The sequence below is a fragment of the Elephas maximus genome, chromosome 25, assembly GCF_024166365.1.
Source record: "Elephas maximus indicus isolate mEleMax1 chromosome 25, mEleMax1 primary haplotype, whole genome shotgun sequence".
Classification (NCBI taxonomy): domain Eukaryota; kingdom Metazoa; phylum Chordata; class Mammalia; order Proboscidea; family Elephantidae; genus Elephas; species Elephas maximus.
This window is the reverse complement of record NC_064843.1, coordinates 34194352-34212294: the sequence shown is the minus strand read 5'-3', so window position 1 is coordinate 34212294 and position 17943 is coordinate 34194352. Positions and strand designations below refer to the sequence as shown.

At 48.6% G+C, this 17943-nt stretch overlaps 1 protein-coding gene across 1 annotated transcript in view; it reads left to right on the top strand.

Annotated features, from left to right (window-relative positions):
• MMP24 (matrix metallopeptidase 24) overlaps positions 1–17943 on the top strand; it is a 49755-nt gene that overhangs the window by 27922 nt on the left and 3890 nt on the right. Inside the window, exons 4-8 of the mRNA XM_049869537.1 lie at positions 916–1220; positions 9013–9174; positions 11529–11743; positions 14649–14787; positions 16373–16639. Coding sequence (XP_049725494.1) covers positions 916–1220; positions 9013–9174; positions 11529–11743; positions 14649–14787; positions 16373–16639 — 1088 coding nt within the window. The remainder of the gene's footprint in view (positions 1–915; positions 1221–9012; positions 9175–11528; positions 11744–14648; positions 14788–16372; positions 16640–17943) is intronic.

The window sequence follows — 17943 nt, the reverse complement described above, 5'->3', positions numbered from 1 at the left end:
TCAAACCTGTTGCCATCGAGTTGATTCCGACTCAGAGAGAGCCTATAGGATAGAGTAGAACTGCCCCATAGAGCTTCCAAGGAGTGCCTGGTGGATTTGAACTGCCAGCCCTTTGGTGAGCAGCCGTAACACTTAACCACTACACCACCAGGGTTTCCAATGGATATATTGTAGCATTAAATAACTAAATCTATAACCAATTGAATCAGATACCACCCTATACCACCTCCTAGATTGTTGTTGTTAGGTGCCGTCGAGTCGGTTCCGACTCATAGCGACCCTGTGCACAACAGAACGAAACACCGCCCGGTCCTGAGCCATCCTCACAATCGTTGTTATGCTTGAGCTCATTGTTGCAGCCACTGTGTCAATGCACCTCGTTGAGGGTCTTCCTCTTTTCCGCTGACCCTGTACTCTGCCAAGCATGATGTCCTTCCCCAGGGACTGATCCCTCCTCCTGAGCAAATAATAACTTGTAGATTAAAAAAAAAAAAAAAAAAAAACGGGCAATAATAGGTGCCAAAGAGACTTTTAAAGGGACTTTTCACTTAAGCTCTTCTTCCTGTTGGATATTTTTGTAACTTTTATAATGTATGTATTTTATATGTATTAGGGAAAAAAGTTAAAATTTAGAAAATGCTATCCACCAACTTACTTTTTTCTGTGAATGGAGTAGAACCTGTTATTCAACAGAAACTTTGTCAGAGATCAAATATAAAACACTGATTAAAGCAAAGTTACTCTGGTTGAGGCAGGGATCTACTCAGCCTCTTCTTCAACCCCTGGGGTACCTCAGCAGAATTCTAGACTTCAAAATTTGAAGATCACTGGGCCTTATGTTCTCTGATGTCCCTTTTAGCTCTACTAATCTATGATTCTCTGCTCCTCTCTAATGACCCTCCCTTCTCTCGCCAGCATTCACAACTACACCCCAAAAGTGGGTGAGCTGGACACACGGAAAGCTATTCGCCAGGCTTTTGATGTGTGGCAGAAGGTAACCCCGCTGACCTTTGAAGAGGTGCCGTACCATGAGATCAAAAGTGATCGGAAGGAGGCAGACATCATGATCTTTTTTGCTTCTGGTTTCCATGGCGACAGCTCCCCATTTGATGGGGAAGGGGGATTCCTGGCCCATGCCTACTTCCCTGGGCCAGGGATTGGAGGAGACACTCACTTTGACTCAGACGAGCCATGGACACTAGGAAATGCCAACCATGATGGTAAGGCCATGAGAGGACATGGGGTCGTCCTGGGTTGCTCTGAGAAAGCCCTTGGAGGATACCATAGATGAGGTTCCTGCTTCCCAGAGCTTCTGGTCCAAGGACTAAAACCTAAGGGTGGGAACTGTGATCATTAGTGATATTCAACACTGGGCCCACCAGGGCCAGAGCCACAGAGATGGGTTAGATCACTTAGTTGATGATCCAGTTAGCCTGAGTCAGGAGGGAGTGGCTAGGCCATGATTAAGAGGATAAATTAATGGATCGGAGGTTGGAGAAAAAGGTAAAAAGGCATTAAGCTTAGGGTCTGAAAGTGGTAGGCTCCAGCCTGACTGATGAGCGCTACAAAGGCCATCTTATGGAAGGACATGATGGATTCTCCCTCAAGTCAACCTCACAGGTGAACAACCTGCCCTGCACCACTATGATTCAATTAATATCTATGAAGCAAGAGTTGATAAGGTGCAGTAATAATAATAATACCGTTCAGGTTGCAAAAGAGTTTCCTCATCAATATTTACTCACAGACACTTGCCTAGTAAGTAAGTAGGCAAATACACATTATTATGTACATTTTTAAGATGTGGAGTTTGGGGTTCCAAGTGGTGACAGGACTTATCTCAAATGGCACAACTAAGTGATAGCAGAGCTGGGGTCTGGTCCAGCTGGAACCTGGTCCAGCTACCTAGCTATGTGACTAAACAGCAACCAAAAAAAAAACCCAAACCCGTTGCCATCAAGTCAATTCTGACTCATAGTGACCCTACAGAACAGAGCAGAACTGCCTCATGGGGTTTCCAAGGAGCAGCTGGTGGATTCAAACTGCCAACCTTTGGTTAGCAGGCTGTGTGACTAAAAAAGGGTCAATAATTCACCCTCTGTCTCATCTGTAAAATGAGGGACTGGATTAGATGATATCCAAGGTCCCTTCCAACTCTAATGAAACATGCTGCAAAGCCCAGGAGGATCTGAACAACAACAAAAGACATCCTGTCTGCTCTCTGGAAGTCCAGAGTCAAGTGGGGGAGAAAGACGTGTACATAGGTAACCCTGTCACAAAGCAGAACGTACTGAAGGCTGTAGCAATGTTACCAAGAAAATGCAGTTGGAGTCTGGAGGAGAAAGGGCAGAGAATTCTGGCTTTTAGATTATAACAGATAGTGAGTGGTGCTTTAATATTCTAAGACCTATGCCAAGTGCTTTCTACATATTATGTTGTAGATAAATATAATTATTATCCCCCATTTTACAGATGGATAAACTGACGCATAGAGAAACATTAGGCAAGGCTATTTTAAGGTCCCATAGTTGGTAAATGGTGAGGTACGGTTTTGAACCTAGGAATTATGACCCCAGAGCCCATACTTTTAGCCACTTCAGTGATTCTCAAACCGCAGAGAACATGAGAACCACCTGGAAAATTTTTTAAGACTGCAGATTCCAGGCTCCAGGCCCTTACCTTCTTACTATTCTGAGAGAGCCAGGGAATCTGCATTTCATCTAATAAACTCCCCAGTACTTCTGAGGCAGGTATTCTACTCCATCACCTTGCAAAACTGTTTTACGCTCCAGTTTCCTAACTTGCCTGATCATAAGAAGCAGCTGGGTTCTTCTTATAAATATGGATTCTGAGGTCCTTCCCCTGGATATTTTGATTGTTATATTTAGGCACGTTTGGGAAACACTGGGTATTCTTTTTCCCTAATCTTGGCATTGCTTCAGGCTCAGAGAAGACTCTTGAAGGCCCATTTCCTCACAGAGGCCCTGTTTGGTGTCTAGAGACAGGGACTACCTCCTTGAGAACGCTTCATATCATTGTTCAGATGATGGTTTGGCAAAGTTATGCCAAAGTTAGCCTAGACAAAATTACAAAACTGTTAAATTTCTCTTTTTCTTTTTGTTCCCTTTCCTATCACCCCCCATTTTTTCTGTACTGGTATCTCTCCCCCTATGTCCTAGATGTGTTTCCTGGCTTTCTGAGTACCTAATTTTTTTTTTTTAATCTTTATCTAGGTCTTATTCTTGGATCACTGTCAGGCATGGCTGTCTGTGCTAACTGATAAGGTGTGAAGGGAAGAGAACTAACATTTTTGAGCCTTTTTTTTATTATGTGCCAGGCACTGTTAGCTGATAAGATTTTAGTTATACCCCTGATAGACATAAGTGAATTTTAAAATGGTTGTTGTCCAGAGGAGGCACTGGGAAGACACTCCTACTCCCCTGCCCTCCCCTTCTTCCCTACTCTGGGAGTTTGCACCTCCCACAACCACTCCTGGCCTTTGGGGAACTTGTTGGGCCCAGCCTCACCCTCCCACGAACTGCTGGAGGTGTGTGGGGGAAGGAGCCGGGACCTGTGGATGGGCACCATCCCAACACTCCTCCCATCTGTCCCACCCCATCTTTGATGAAAGACTGCCAGCTCTGATAGGAATTCCAAGGTGTGTAATGTCTTCATTGGACAAGAGTCAGGACTTTTCTCTGCTTTGGAAAACCTGAGCATGGACTGTCCAGATGTAACTCATGACCACAGCAATAGGTCAACTATAGAGAATGGAAACTCAGTAGATTACCCCCAGGACAGGCTCTGGAATGGGAGGGAAAAAAAAACAAGATTTATTGAGCACCTGTACATTATCTCATTTGATTTCCACATAAATTCTACAAGGGAGTGAGCAGAGTCTCCTGGGAAATTTTGTTTATTGGCTTTCTTTTTAGTTTCATTAGGGAAAATGTCAAACTCACAGAAGTAGGGGGAATAATAATATGAACCCCTGGGTACCTGTCACCCTGCTTCAGCAATTATCAACACTATGTCATTCCTATTTCATCTACCTCCCCCACTTTTATATTTTGGCTGATATATTTTAAAGAAAATCCTAGGTACATTATCATTTCACCTGTAAATACTTTGCCTCTAATAGATAGTTTTAATATAACCAAAAAATCACTATCAACCCAACAAAATGAATCATTTCTTAACAAATTCTAATATACAGTTTGTGTTCATTTTCCTAAATTCTCTCAAAAATGTCATTTACAGTTGTTTGCTTGAGTCAGGAACCAGACCAGATCCACACATTGCATGTAGTTGGTATGTCTCTTAAAAAAAAAAAAAAAAAATGTCTCTTAAAGCCCTCTTAATTGAAAGCAACTCCCTCCCCATTTTCTCTTTTCCCCCATGACATTTATTTGTTGAAGAAACTGGGTCATTTGTCCTGAATATACTCATTTGGCTTGACTAGACTCAGGTTCACTTTTATCAGGTCTCTCTTCCCTATATTTCCTGAATCTTAGTAATTAGATCTAGGCTTGACCAGAATCAGGTTCACTTTTTTTGAGAAGAATACTCCCTAGGTGGTACCAGTGCTTCTATTGCATCACTTCAGGAGGCACATTTAACTCACGTCGTCCCACTGTCTTAGTTATCTAGTGCTGCTATAACAGAAATACCACAGGTGGATGGCTTTAACAAAGAGAAATTTATTCTCTCACAGTCTAGTAGGTTACAAGTATAAATTTAGGGTGTCAGCTCCAGGGGATGGCTTTCTCTGTCGGCTCCAAAGGAAGATTCCTTGTCATCAATCTTCACCTGGTCAAGGAGCTTCTCAGGTGCAGGGACCCCAGGTCCAAAGCACACACTCTGCTCCCAGTGCTGTATTCTTGGTGGTATGAGATCCCCAACTCTCTGCTTGCTTCCCTTTCCTTTTATGTCTGGAGAGATAAAAGGTGGTTCAGGCCACACTAGGGAAATTCCCTTTACCTTGGATCAGGGAAGTGATCTGAGTAAGGGTGGTGTTACAATCCCACCCTAATCCTCTCCACATAAAATTACAATCACAAGATGGAGGACAGCCACAGAATACTGGGAATCATGGCCTAACCAAGTTAATATACACATTCTGAGGGGCACGTAATTTAATCCATGACGCCCACTTGTAGTGATGTTAAGGTTGATCGCTTGGTCCAGGTTGGGTCACCCTGACCCAACCATTTTAAAATTCACCTGGAGAACTTAAAAAACAAAACTAAAAAGATTGCCTAAGCCCTAGGCAAGCCTCCTGAATCATAAAAATCTCCTCCATCTGTGTAGTTAAGAAGCTCCCCTGGAGACGCACCGGATTATAAAAGGTGATTCCGACCCCTTACCTAGTTGGAATCCGTGTGAGAGGCAGTCTAGCCCCCCACACCTTGAAGTTGGTTTCAGGGCCACTTCTGGGCACCACAACCCAATCATTCACCGTCCTGGTCTCTTTCAAATGAGTCAACCAGTGAAGTCAACAGATATTTACTGAGCTCTGATGGGGAGGGAGCTGAGCCCTGGGATGCTCCTGTGTAGGGAAAGGTAAAAATACAGGAAAAGTCATCATGACCAGCATTCACAGTGTCAAGATCCCTTCCACACACACTCCTTCAGTGTCTCTTCCTTCATCCTGGGAGATGGAGCAGGCAAGGGTAATAGTCTCCATTTAACAGATGAGGAAAGTAAAATTCCAAACAGTTAAGAAAGTCACACAGTTGGTAAGTGGCAGAGCCAAATTTGAACCCAGGACTCTGCATTTTTAACAATCACCTCAGGCAGTTCAGCTGCAGGTGGTCCAAGGACCACATCTGGGAAAATACTGAATTCTGGGCATGGTTCTATCTTGAGTGCTGTCACCTAGTGGTTCTATCTTGAGTGCTGTCACCTAGTCGTGTTAAGCACAAAGCTTGCTCTCAAGGAGCTCACAGTTCTGGGGCAGATGAGAGTGTGCATTAGTGCAGGGTAGAAAGTGGTCAGTGCCACAAAGATTGTTCAGGTGAACTGCTGGGAGAGTGCAGAGGAGGAAGCACTCTCTGACAGCTGTGGAAATCAAGGAAGTCTTCCTGGAAGATGTGGCATTAAGCTGAACTTTGAAGGAGGAGGATATGCCAGGTAGAGGGAGCAGCATTAGAAAAAAAAATAGAGGCAAAGGAAAATGCTGTAACCTTTTTGGGGGGTTGGGGGAATCAATGAGATGGGAATCACCAAATCTGGAGGCCTTAAGAGAAGAAAATGAAGCAGAGACACGGGCACTTGAGTAGCCAGCCAAGTAGACTGTCAAGATACTTGCTAGGAGTCCCAAGGACTTGAGCTCCCAGGCCCACAGGTATACTTCTACTGGGGATGCTGGTCCTCCACACAGCTCAGTGTGACCCTGCTAATTGATAATAGTTCTGTGCCAGGCATCAGTATGAGCGCTTTACCACCTTGCCTCATTAATCTTCACCTGCATGCTTATGATGAAGGTACCTTATTACCTTCATTTTACAGAGGAAAGATTTAAAATGTCACACCACTAGGACATGGCAGAGCTATGGATTCAAAACCAGGCGGTCTGGCTCCAAAAGACTGTACTTCTGACCACTCTGCTTCCCTGCCTCACCGTCTTGGGGAGGGAAGACCTTAACAGCCTCCTGTCAGTAAAGCACGGATCATCTCTATACCAGGCCTCTCCTCCTCGTGCCTCTGTTTTTCCCCTCTCCAACTCCAGGAAGTCCTTCTGCCCCTTGGCCTTCTCCTTCCAAGTCCTCCCCTTAGCACTGCCCCCACCCGCACTGCCACCCAGTAACTGGTCTTTTGGGTTTCTGTGCAGTAGAGCGCCAGGTCCCTGTCTCTTCCTTTTTGTCCTTGGAACAAACCTGCAGGCCCATTTCCTCCAAAGGCTTACTCTTGGCCTCTGCAGAGACCCAGGCGCAAAGGTCAACAGAGAACAGACACAGGCCAAGGACAAAGGTTCAGAATCTCTCCAGGGGCTCAGAACCCAGCTGAGATCCCTGTGGATGCCCCTGAGGAAGGACCTGGTCAGGAGACAGAGGCCCAGAACAGGTTGTCCCAGGCTAAAGAACAGACCAGGAGCCAAGCCAGGACTGGACCCCAGGAAACAGAGCTGCCTTCTGCTGGCTCCATCAGCCACCTTTGTTTGGATGGAGCTTAGAGATGAGCTCACCCTTCCCCACTGCCAGAGGGACCTGGGCCCAAGGAAGGACCTGGAGGCAGCCTGCATTACCATGCCAGCTTGCCCTTCCCCCGGCAGAAGGCCAGCCCCAGGCTTTTGGCCAACTTTGCACTGATTTTACCCATCCCCCTGCCTTTCCATTGCTCAAAGGCAGCTTTGCTGAAGACACTGGTGGTGTCAGTAGAGTGGCAGGCACACACTTCCCATCGGTTCTGGGTCTGCCACATGGGGTTCTCCTTCTTCCCAAGACCTTAGCCAGGAAGGCCAGAGACAATCCCCACCCACATCTGACCCTCACGGCTAGGCTGGGGTGGGGCAACTTTACTAGTGATCCTGGGGCCCGGGGAACAGAAGGATTTCTGATCACCTCAAAGGCTCCTGGCGGCCTTTCCTGGATTTAGAGGTGGCAGGATTAGGGGTGAAACATGCCTTAGGGCTGGGAGATAAGAGGCAGGGGTCTGTAACTGGACAGACAGGAGTCAGGACTGTTGATACAATGGCCTGCCCAACTCCCTGCCCCTTATATTTCTTTCCCAAAGCCGGGGTTACTTGATACTCTAAATGCAAGGCTTGCCCCATCCCAGGATGAGAAGCTTATTCTGTAATCTCAGGACATTCGGCTCTTGGAACTCCACTGGCCCTGGGCTTCCTTTCTAGTAAATGGGCTTGTTCCAATAACCAAGTTTCTTTCTTACGTATGATAACAACAACGGCTACTATTCAGTGCCATGCACTTTACATATGTTACCTTATTCAACCCTGTGAGGTGGGAAATGAGGAAATTGAGGTTCGGAGCGTAGATCTACTGGCCAAGTTCAAGGTAGGGGGCAGAGATGGAAATGAACGAGATCAGTCCCACATAGGGGCCCTTGTTTGTAACCACCATGCCATGCTGCTGCCTCAGTTTCATATGGAGATCCTGCATCCCACTGTCAGCACCAGGATCTTGTTTTTCCCACATGTGAATCCTTGCCTTGATCTTGGCCAATAGTTCAGTTCCTCCAGGACTGAGGTCTCCCCAGATTGAAAGCTGTCCCCAACGCCTGGGGCCCTGCTTGCCCCTGTGCATCCTGAAGCCCAACCTGCCCCCCTCAGGGCTACCCCTACTTATACTTCCACCTTGACTCAGACCCTTTTCATCTCTCACCTGGACCTTTGTACCAGCTTCCAAACTGATCCCCCTACCTCTGGTCTCATTCCCCTCTAATCCTTCCTCCAACAGCAGCCAGAGTGACTTCATCTGCCACCACCCCCACTCAACTTAAACCCCCCACTGGCCAAGAAGCAAATCCAAATTCTTGCGTATGGCATTACAGAGCCCTGCTTGCCAGCCTGAGTGACCTCATCGCTCTCTGGCCCTCCCCACATGCTTTGTTCCAGAGCCAAGTGAAATAAAACCACTTGTCCCTGGACTTCGTTTATAGCATTCCCTCTGCCAGGAATGCTACCCCCACTCCTCTTCCTCTCGTACCCTCTGAACCCATTCTTCTGTTTATCTTTCAAGACTTAACCTTCATGTTTAATGAAGCTTTCCCTGAACACCTTCCTCCAAATTTAAATGACTCCTCCCTCCTCGAGTCCCCACTGGGCCCTTACAGTCATCCATTAAAGCATCTGGGACACTGTTGCACATATTTTGTCTCTCTGTTCATACTGTCCACTATATTTGAGAGTTCTGGAAGGCAGGGGTTATGTTTGATTTCTCTTTATGTCCCCAGTGTCCAGCACAGGCCTTGACACCAAGCATATGCTCAGCATTTACTGAATTAATGGATTGACTGGGTGCCCTGTGCACCTCCACATCCCTCTCTTCACAGGCAATGACCTCTTCCTGGTGGCTGTGCATGAGTTGGGCCACGCACTGGGCCTGGAGCACTCCAATGATCCCAGCGCTATCATGGCACCCTTCTACCAGTACATGGAGACACACAACTTCAAGCTGCCCCAGGATGATCTCCAGGGCATCCAGAAGATCTATGGTGCGTGGCAAGGGACAGCAGGCTGTCACTCCTTCTCTGCGGCTGGGCTGTGACTGCCTGCATGTCAGGGGCAGGGGTAGGATGGGGAGCTTTGCTATCCATGGGCACAGTTGGTGTGTTTCTTATTTTCACATTGCTTTCTTAGTTCTCTGGACTTGGGCTTTGCTTTCTGTGTGTACTTTGATTTCATATTCTTGGGCCAGGAGTCAGGAGGCCTGGATTCAGGTCTCAGACCCATCTCTGACTGGTCTCAGATCTTTAGAGACTTCTAATGTCTTTTCTTGGCCAGAAAGGACAAAGTTTTCCCTGGCACATTTGGGAAACCTAGGGGAGGGTCTAATCTGTGACTGGGAAGAACAAAGTGAAAGAAACCCACCCACTGCCTCTTCTCTACCCACTTGCCCTTCCACACACTTGCCTCTTACCTCTTATGGTTCATTCACCGGATGGTGACTGAGTACCCTCAAGGAGTCCCGCCTCTAGATGAGAGATCCACACATCTGCCCAAGTAATGATGATACCATGTGAGGATTATAACCCAAGCTTTTTTCTTGAAAAAGAAAAAAATGAGAAACAAGGCTGATATTCTGATATTTCTGAAAGGCCTCATATGCCATGTCTCTTTCCCTGTTCTCTGTTCACACAGGTATGTGAAGTTCTTGTCAAATGAATCCGTTGCAATGGGAAGACCAGTTTACTTGAGCAAATAAATGTCCATCAACATTGCACAGGAAAAGAAACATGCCCTTTTAAGGCGCCTGCTCCCATAGCCCACAGGCTATGGGGCACAGGAGGAGGGCTCCCTCTGGAAGCCCTGAGGGCTTCTTGAGGGAGGTGGCCCCAGCCAAGGCCCTGGAAGATGGGCAGGATCTCCATAGGTGAAGCAGCAGAGGACCAGGTGGGGCCGTGGGGGCTGGAAGGTATTTCAAAGGTAGAATGGACAGGATTTGCCGATACACATGGAGGTGAGGAGGTGTGGAAGAGGGTCAAGGATGACTTCTGGCTTTTGTAATTGTGGGGTAATAGGATTTACCAGTTTGCAGCTCAGAGATACGGACTGGGATATTGAGTTGGGATAGTTAGTGTTCAACACAGGAGGCTTTAGCCACGTAAGGCTATTGACATTTAAATGTATATTAAATAAAATTAAATTCTCAGTTCCTTGGTCACACTAAGAACTGGTCACATATTCCAAGTGCTCAACAGCCACCTGTGGTTAGAGCTTCTCCAACGGACAGCACAGATACAGAACATTTCCATCATCGGTTCTCCTGAAGAATTCTGATACAGGTCCATAAAGCTGTGAACCTGGCTGGGATCACCTAGGGGAGTAATTTCCATTGGATCTTGCCTTGAGATTCCAACAAAAAATATTGATGCTCAGACCTCACCCCAGGGACTTGGTTTTAACTGGTCTGGGGTGCCTCCTGATCATCAGAGGTTTTAACGGCTCCCCTGATGACCCTAAGCCAGGGGCGTTCGGACCTTTAGAGTTGGGCAGATGAGGAAAGGAAGCTGAGAAGGAACAAACTGTGGAGTAGGAGGAAAACCAGGAGAGTCCAGATTCTGGAAACTGAGAGTCTTTAAAGGAGAGAGTTTCTATGACTGCTACTCAAAACGTGGGCCTCCGACCAATGTCGGCATCACCTGAGAGCTTGAAGGATCACAGAATCGCAGGCCCCACCTCAGGCCCTATCTGTGAGTCATAATCTCCAGCTTCAACAAGATCCTCAGATGATTCATGTGCACGTCAAAGTCTGAGAAGCACTGTCCTACAATACTGAGTCAAGTACCCCTGAATTTTGCAACATGGAGGTCACTGGTGATCTTGACAAGAGCAATTTCAGGGGGTGATGGGGCAGAAGCTGCAGTGGAGTGAGATAAAAAATGAAAGGGAGGGGGCAAGAAAGTGGGGCCAGCTATGTGAAGGGGGGCAGAGAAATAAAAGATAAATGGTATTATCTGGAGGAGGATGCAGGGTTGAGAAGTTTCTTTTTGTCCTAGATGGGAGCAACTTTGTATGCTAATAGGGATGATCTAGGGGAAAAGGAGAGGGTGATTATGCCAAGAGAGGGGAAGAACTGAGAAGCGGGAGAAGGGGCGAGGGTGTGGAACATTGAGGCTAAGGAGGGACATGTTCTGTCTTGTAACAGAAGAGAAAAAAGAGAAGATACCAGATTTGGGGTGGAAAGATGAGAGTTCCCATCTAATGACTTCTATCTTCTCAAAGATGGGGGAACAGGTGGAGTGTGACAGACTTCTCTTGGAGCTGCCTAGTCAGGATGAGGATAAGGCATGGCGGTGGGAGGCAGGAAATGGCTGCCCCTTCTCTAAGATGCATACCCTTTCTCCAGGACCCCCAGCTGAGCCTCTGGAGCCCACCAGGCCCCTCCCCACGCTCCCTGTCCGCAGGATCCACTCACCGTCTGAGAGGAAGCATGAACGCCAGCCCAGGCCCCCTCGGCCACCCCTCGGGGACCGGCCATCCACACCGGGAGCCAAACCCAACATCTGTGATGGCAACTTCAATACAGTGGCCCTCTTCCGGGGCGAGATGTTTGTGTTTAAGGTAGGGCCAGTCAACTGGCGCCACACAAGTGGTCCCTCTCACTTCTTTCCCCATCGCCTGAGACTGAGAACACTGCTGCTCTGGAATTAGGCCTGCTCTGGGGCCTGGAGGGGAGCTTGCCTGGTGGCCAGGACATGGGGTCTTTTCCTGAGTGAATCAACTGTCCATTTCTGAGGGGGAGAGAGGAAGATTGGTGATTCTGGACCTTCCCAAGGGTTAACACTGAGGAAAAGGGCTGGAGGCCAGCTTCTGGCCTGTGAACTGGAGCAAGCCACTTCCCTTCTCTGGACTTCAGCTTTTCTACCTAAAAGCTGGGGGGAGTCATTCCTCTATTTACAAAGGGCTATGGGAACTTTTTTTTTTTTTTTTTTTAGAACATTAAGTGAGCTGTAAAGATGCTTTTTTAAAGATGCTAGGCTTGGGGTAGGGACTTGATCAGTGGTGGCTGATCTAGTCCAGATCCTACCAGGGCCTGAGAGGCTGGTACTGAGGTGTGCCTGGAAGAAAGCTGGCCAGACTATGTCTTATCACCTGTCCTGTTTCTGTCACCTTAGCATGGGCTGACTGGGTGGCAGCCTGCTTGGTGTGTTGCAGGTTGGGTTCTCTGGGAAGCAGACTTGGAGACGGTGTTTGGAATGCAGGATTCTTATTAAGGAGTACCTTTGGCATCAACAGCTGTGTAAGGGGTGAGGAGGAAGCGGGACTGGGTAGAGGGGGCAGTCAAGCAGCAACAAAGGCCCATTGCAGACTTGGTCACCCCTACAGGGAGCTCTGTAGCTAGAATGGCCCAAGATGGATGGAACTCTATACCCCTGCCTCATTCAGTCACTGGTTGAGGAAGGGCACCACCTTAAGGGAGGCTGTCTGAAGCTGAGGCCATCCCTGAAGGGGCTGACAGTTGAAAAAGCATCCTTTGACCACACACCCAGCCACTGAAGGGGGGTCTTGGCAGCACACCTCGTCTCCTTCACACTGGGTGGTGTGAGGAAGGCAGGCCCACTCCGTCCATGAGTTTTCTCCAGCAAGCCTTGAGTGCTAAGCAAGAACTAGAGGACGCGGAACAGCCCCAGTCCTGCTCTCACTAAATGGCTCTAGGCAAGTCGCTTGGCCTTTCTTAAGACTCTACTTAACAGAGGTGTGAAGGTCAAAACAAGGATAAAAAACCAAATATGAAAGTGCTTTGTAAAACACCCTTAAAAAATCTTTTCTAGCTTTTGTACCATCTTTTACAGATCACATTCATTCTTCTGCACCTATTTCTCTTTGATCCTCCCAACTGACCTGTTTATAGGCAAGTCTGGGTTTTATCATCCCTGTTTACACATAAGAAAACAAAGAGGCTGGGAGGTTCTGGGACTTGCCCAGACAGCTTACCAGGAAAGGGCAGCAGTGGGCACAGCCATCAGGTTTGAAGAGAAGGGGTTATCAGACTCTTTGCCTATCTAACTCATTGCCAACAAGTGGGTTCCAACTCATTGCAACCTTATAGGACAGAGTAGAACTGCCCTATTCAGTTTCCAAGGAGCGGCTGGTGGATGAGAACTGCTGACCTTTGGTTAGCAGCCAAGATCTTAACCTATCTAGGTGCCATTTATTCAGCACCGACTACATGCCCAGTACTGTTCTAGGCACTTTGCCTACATTCTTATTTGATCCTGTTATTACTCCCATTTGCAGATTAGAGTCAGGAGGTTAAGTACTTTCCCCCAGGCCATGCAGCTGTAGGTGGAGGAACCTGAAGTCACACTGGGTCTTGGGAGAATTCCCATAGCTTGCTTCCTGCCATCCTTGCCTTACTGGATGGAGTCAGCCCCTTGGAGGGCGCTCTGCCCAGGTTCAGTGACACCCAGTGCTTCCCACCAGCCCAAGAATTGGTCTGGCTGATGTCAGTGACTCTCTGCTGCCCCCATGCGGCCACTCTAGGCCCTGACATAATCCTTCCAGCTGCTCCACACCTCCCCACCCTTGCTGGGTCTGTCTGCAATCCGTCTCATTGTCCCTGGATTTCTGCTGTTGTGGGTTTCTGTTGCTGCTCTATGACAATCCTTAATGCCCTGCCCCAGGGAAGGGGAAGGGAGGGACAGTCCTACCTAGCGGGAAAGTTCTGCCTCTGCTCCTGACTTACCACCCAACCTTGGGGGAGTCATTTATCCTCTCTGGGCCTCAGGTTATTCACCCATTCAGTGGAAATTACAATCTCCTGCCCATTCATTCCTTCATTTCACAAAAATTTCTCGATAACTGACCCGGGCTAGGTCCTGGAGGTTCAAAAACGACCTAAACTCCAATCTCCCCCTGAGCAACTCCAAGCCCAGTGTGTTTTAGTTTATATGGACAATAGGATTCATCCATTCACTCCAGGGGACACATCATTGCAAGAAGTGTGATGTACTGAGGCCCTCAGGTGAAGACTGACTCCCTGCAGGCTCAGGAAGGGCTTCCTCAAGGCGATGCTGTATCAGCTGGGGCTTAAGCAGTTCAAGGCAGCTCCCCAAAAAGAACTTGAGGAGGAAATTCTAGGTACCAGGAATTACCTGTACAAAGGCAGGGAGGCAGAAAATGGCCTGGTTTGGGGGAACGTAAGGAATCCCAGTGAGGCCAGAGCATCAGACAAGGGGAGGCGATGAGAACAAGAAGTGCGGCTGGGGCTAGATTGTTATTGTAAAGGGCCTCACATGCCTGGCCAGGGCATTAGGGATGGCCCTGCAGGTAGCAAGATCCATCGGGAGGTTTAAATGAGAGTCACGTGAACACTTCTCTTTCTTACAGGGCTTTGAAAGGAAGGAGCAGTGGATGGACAGACTCCATGGAGGGTTGCAAGGCTGGGCCCAGGGGAAGGTGTGGGGTTGTGGGGCTGGAGTCACTGGGTTCAGAGGCAGACACTGCCATGTCTTTCTCCCCCCAGGATCGCTGGTTCTGGCGCCTGCGCAACAACCGGGTGCAGGAAGGCTACCCCATGCAGATCGAGCAGTTTTGGAAGGGCCTGCCTGCCCGCATAGATGCAGCCTACGAAAGGGCTGATGGCAGATTTGTCTTCTTCAAAGGTAATGCAGCCTGTGCTGTGGGAACGGGGACAGGTCCCTGCCCCTCTCGGGACCTCTTTTTTCCTATCTATAAACTGAAAGAGGTGGAAGGGAGGTCAGATGCACTGCCAGGGCCCTTCTAGCCCTACAGAGACACTGACCTCTGGCAGGACAGATCCCTCAGGCAGGCAATCCACAATCGGGGGAAATCAAGTCAGGAAGGACTTGTTGAGTAGGGTCTGTAAGTGCCAAGGTTGGTGGATAACACGTCTTCCCACATGACTTAGAAGGTGGTACAGGCATCAGAGACCATCCAGTGCTCCATGGAAGACTACCCTGTCAGCTCTGTAGGAGCTCAGGGAGGAGGCCACACACAGGCTGGAGAAGCCAGAGGAGTGGGAACTAGGGAGCTGACATGATAGCACACCCATGCTGTATGTAGCAGTGTTCTAGGTTGTCTCACATCGATTATCTTGACTTGACAATGGGTAAGATACAGACGGTGAGAAGCTAGGGGGAAAAAAGCATTCCAGGGGAAGGAACACTGTGGGCACAGGAGTGGTGATGGGAACATACATTCAAAGGGCTTAGAAGACACCCTGACAGCCACGGAGGCCCCAAATTGGAAAACTGTGCCAAGTGGCCTGGAAAGTAGTTTATGGGCGAATCTTTAAGAATGTGGTCTTGATCCATTGGGCCAACCTTGGAGATTCAGTGTGTTCAGAGAAAGCTGAAGGGCAGGTAGCAGTGCAGCAGGGCAGAGGCAGGGAGGCCATTTCTAAGATGGCTGCTGGCACTGAGGGAAATGGTGCCTATAAGGCCCAACCCAGGGCAGGAGCAGTGGGGGTAGAGAGGAGGGGACAGTGCAAGGAGATTAAAAAGGACTTCTACGAGGCAGACTGCTGAGAGGAGAAAGAAAGAGAGGGTCAGAGATGATGGCAGGATTTCCTGTTGGGGACACTGGGAGGCAGAGAGGTGATGAAGGAAAAATGCCCTCTGTGGTGAACATGACTTGGAGATATCCACAAGCCAATGGGAAGTCGCGGCATCTGGTCTAGTGGGAGAGTGACTTTGGCTGTCATTGGTGGCAATGGGGAGAGTAGTAGTGTGTGTAGAGCCACAGGCGTGGTGGAGATCACTCGGAAAAGAAAGAAGAAGTCACATGAGAAGAAAAGAGGGTGGAGCACAGAGCCTGGGCAGCATGCAGCATGTGGCCCAGCATCCATGACTGGCTTCTGACTTCCTGCCCCCTAAGCTCTGCCTAGAAGCCCTGATGGTGTAGTGGTTAAGAGTTTGACTGCTAACCAAAAATGTGGGCAGTTCAAATTCACCAGGTGCTCCTTTGAAATCCTATGGGGCGGTTCTACTTTGTCCTATAAGGTTGCTGTGAGGTGGAATCAACTTGACGGTAATGGTTTACAGGTTTTAAGCTCTGCCTGGGCCCGGGGCCTCAGTCTGCTACCAAGGAGATCAAACAGGCCTAGGGCTCCAGACACTGTGCATCTATCAATGCCAGTCCCAGTAGAAGATGGGCAAGTGGCACTAGCCTCAACCTCTGGCATTGAGAGACTGGGAAAGGCTGATTCTGGGTTCCTCTTGACCACAGGTGACAAGTACTGGGTGTTTAAGGAAGTGACGGTGGAACCTGGGTATCCTCACAGCCTAGGGGAGCTGGGCAGCTGTCTGCCCCGGGAAGGCATTGACACAGCTTTGCGCTGGGAACCCGTGGGCAAGACCTACTTCTTCAAAGGCGAGCGGTACTGGCGCTACAGCGAGGAGCGGCGGGCCACAGACCCTGGCTACCCCAAGCCCATCACCGTGTGGAAGGGCATCCCACAGGCGCCCCAAGGGGCTTTCATCAGCAAAGAAGGATGTACGTGAGGGCCCAGCTGGATGGCGGTAGGGGTGGCCCGGGGACTCTCTTGGCATACTCTGATTGCTCGGTAAAGATCAGCACAAACCTAATCCTCTCAAATGTGGAGACTGATCCAGTCCTCACAGCCCGCTTCTCCGTATTTGTCACCCTCATGGCACTCTCTCTCTGACCCCAGTCACCCAGAGCTAGGTCAGATCTCACAAGGTAAAAGGGCACTGTCCTTCAGACCGTCAAATAGGTAGATGTCAGCTGCAAGTTTAGGGAGTCCACAAGACACCCCAACCTTCTGCAGTGCTAGCCACAAATTTGGGGATGGTTTCCCACTAACCCTTCAGGATGCCAGCCACAAGCTCGGGAGTCCACACAACACTCTTAATTTCTGACCTTAGGGCTCCTACTGCCCGTTTGGGTTCACTAATTTACTGGAATGACTCACAGAATTCCTGGAGAGTAAAAGGGCCCTGGGTGGCACAAACAGTTTATACTTGACTACTAGCCTAAATATTAGTGGTTCAAACCTTCCCAGTGGTGCCATGGAAGAAAGGCCTAGAGATCTGCATCTATAGAGATTTCAGCCAAGAAAATCCTATGGAGCAGCTTCTACTCTGTAACACACGAGGTTGCCATGAGTTGGAACCCTCTTGATGGCAACAAGTTTATACCATATTTACGGTCACAGATTAATTATTAGAGCCAAAAAGGATAAAAATAAAGATGTACAGGGCGAGGTCTGCGAGGGGTTCTCAGTGCAGATCTTCCGTGTCCCAAGGGATGCACTACCCTCCTGAGGCAGATGTTCTTGCCAACCAGGACGTTCTATGAGCCTCTGTGCTCAGGGCTTTTATCAGCCAGTCCTGCAAAATAGGCTAAATCATCCCTCCTGGGGCTAGGTGAGGAGCCCTGCTGGTACAGTGGTTAAGACCTCAGCTGCTAACCAAACAGTTGGCAGTTCGAATCCACCAGATGCTCCTCGGAAACCCTATGGGGCAGTTCTGCTCTGTCCTCTAGGGTTGCTATGAATCAGAATCGACTGGATGGCAAGGGGTTTTTTGGGAGGCTACTTGATATCAGCTTCCCAAGGTGAGTCTTTTCTGGTCTGGCCAACCTCTACATGTCAGTACAAATTCTCAGGTGTGACCTAGAAGTCCCAGACCAAAACACCCCAGTTACACCAAGGGTCATCTCTCCAGAGACAAGGACAAAAGCCACCTTACTTGGTATAAAACCAGGTCCTTTACCCCACACTGATTTTATGTGGCTCTCATAAGGATGCCTCAAACTAGGGCCTACAGATGTACTCT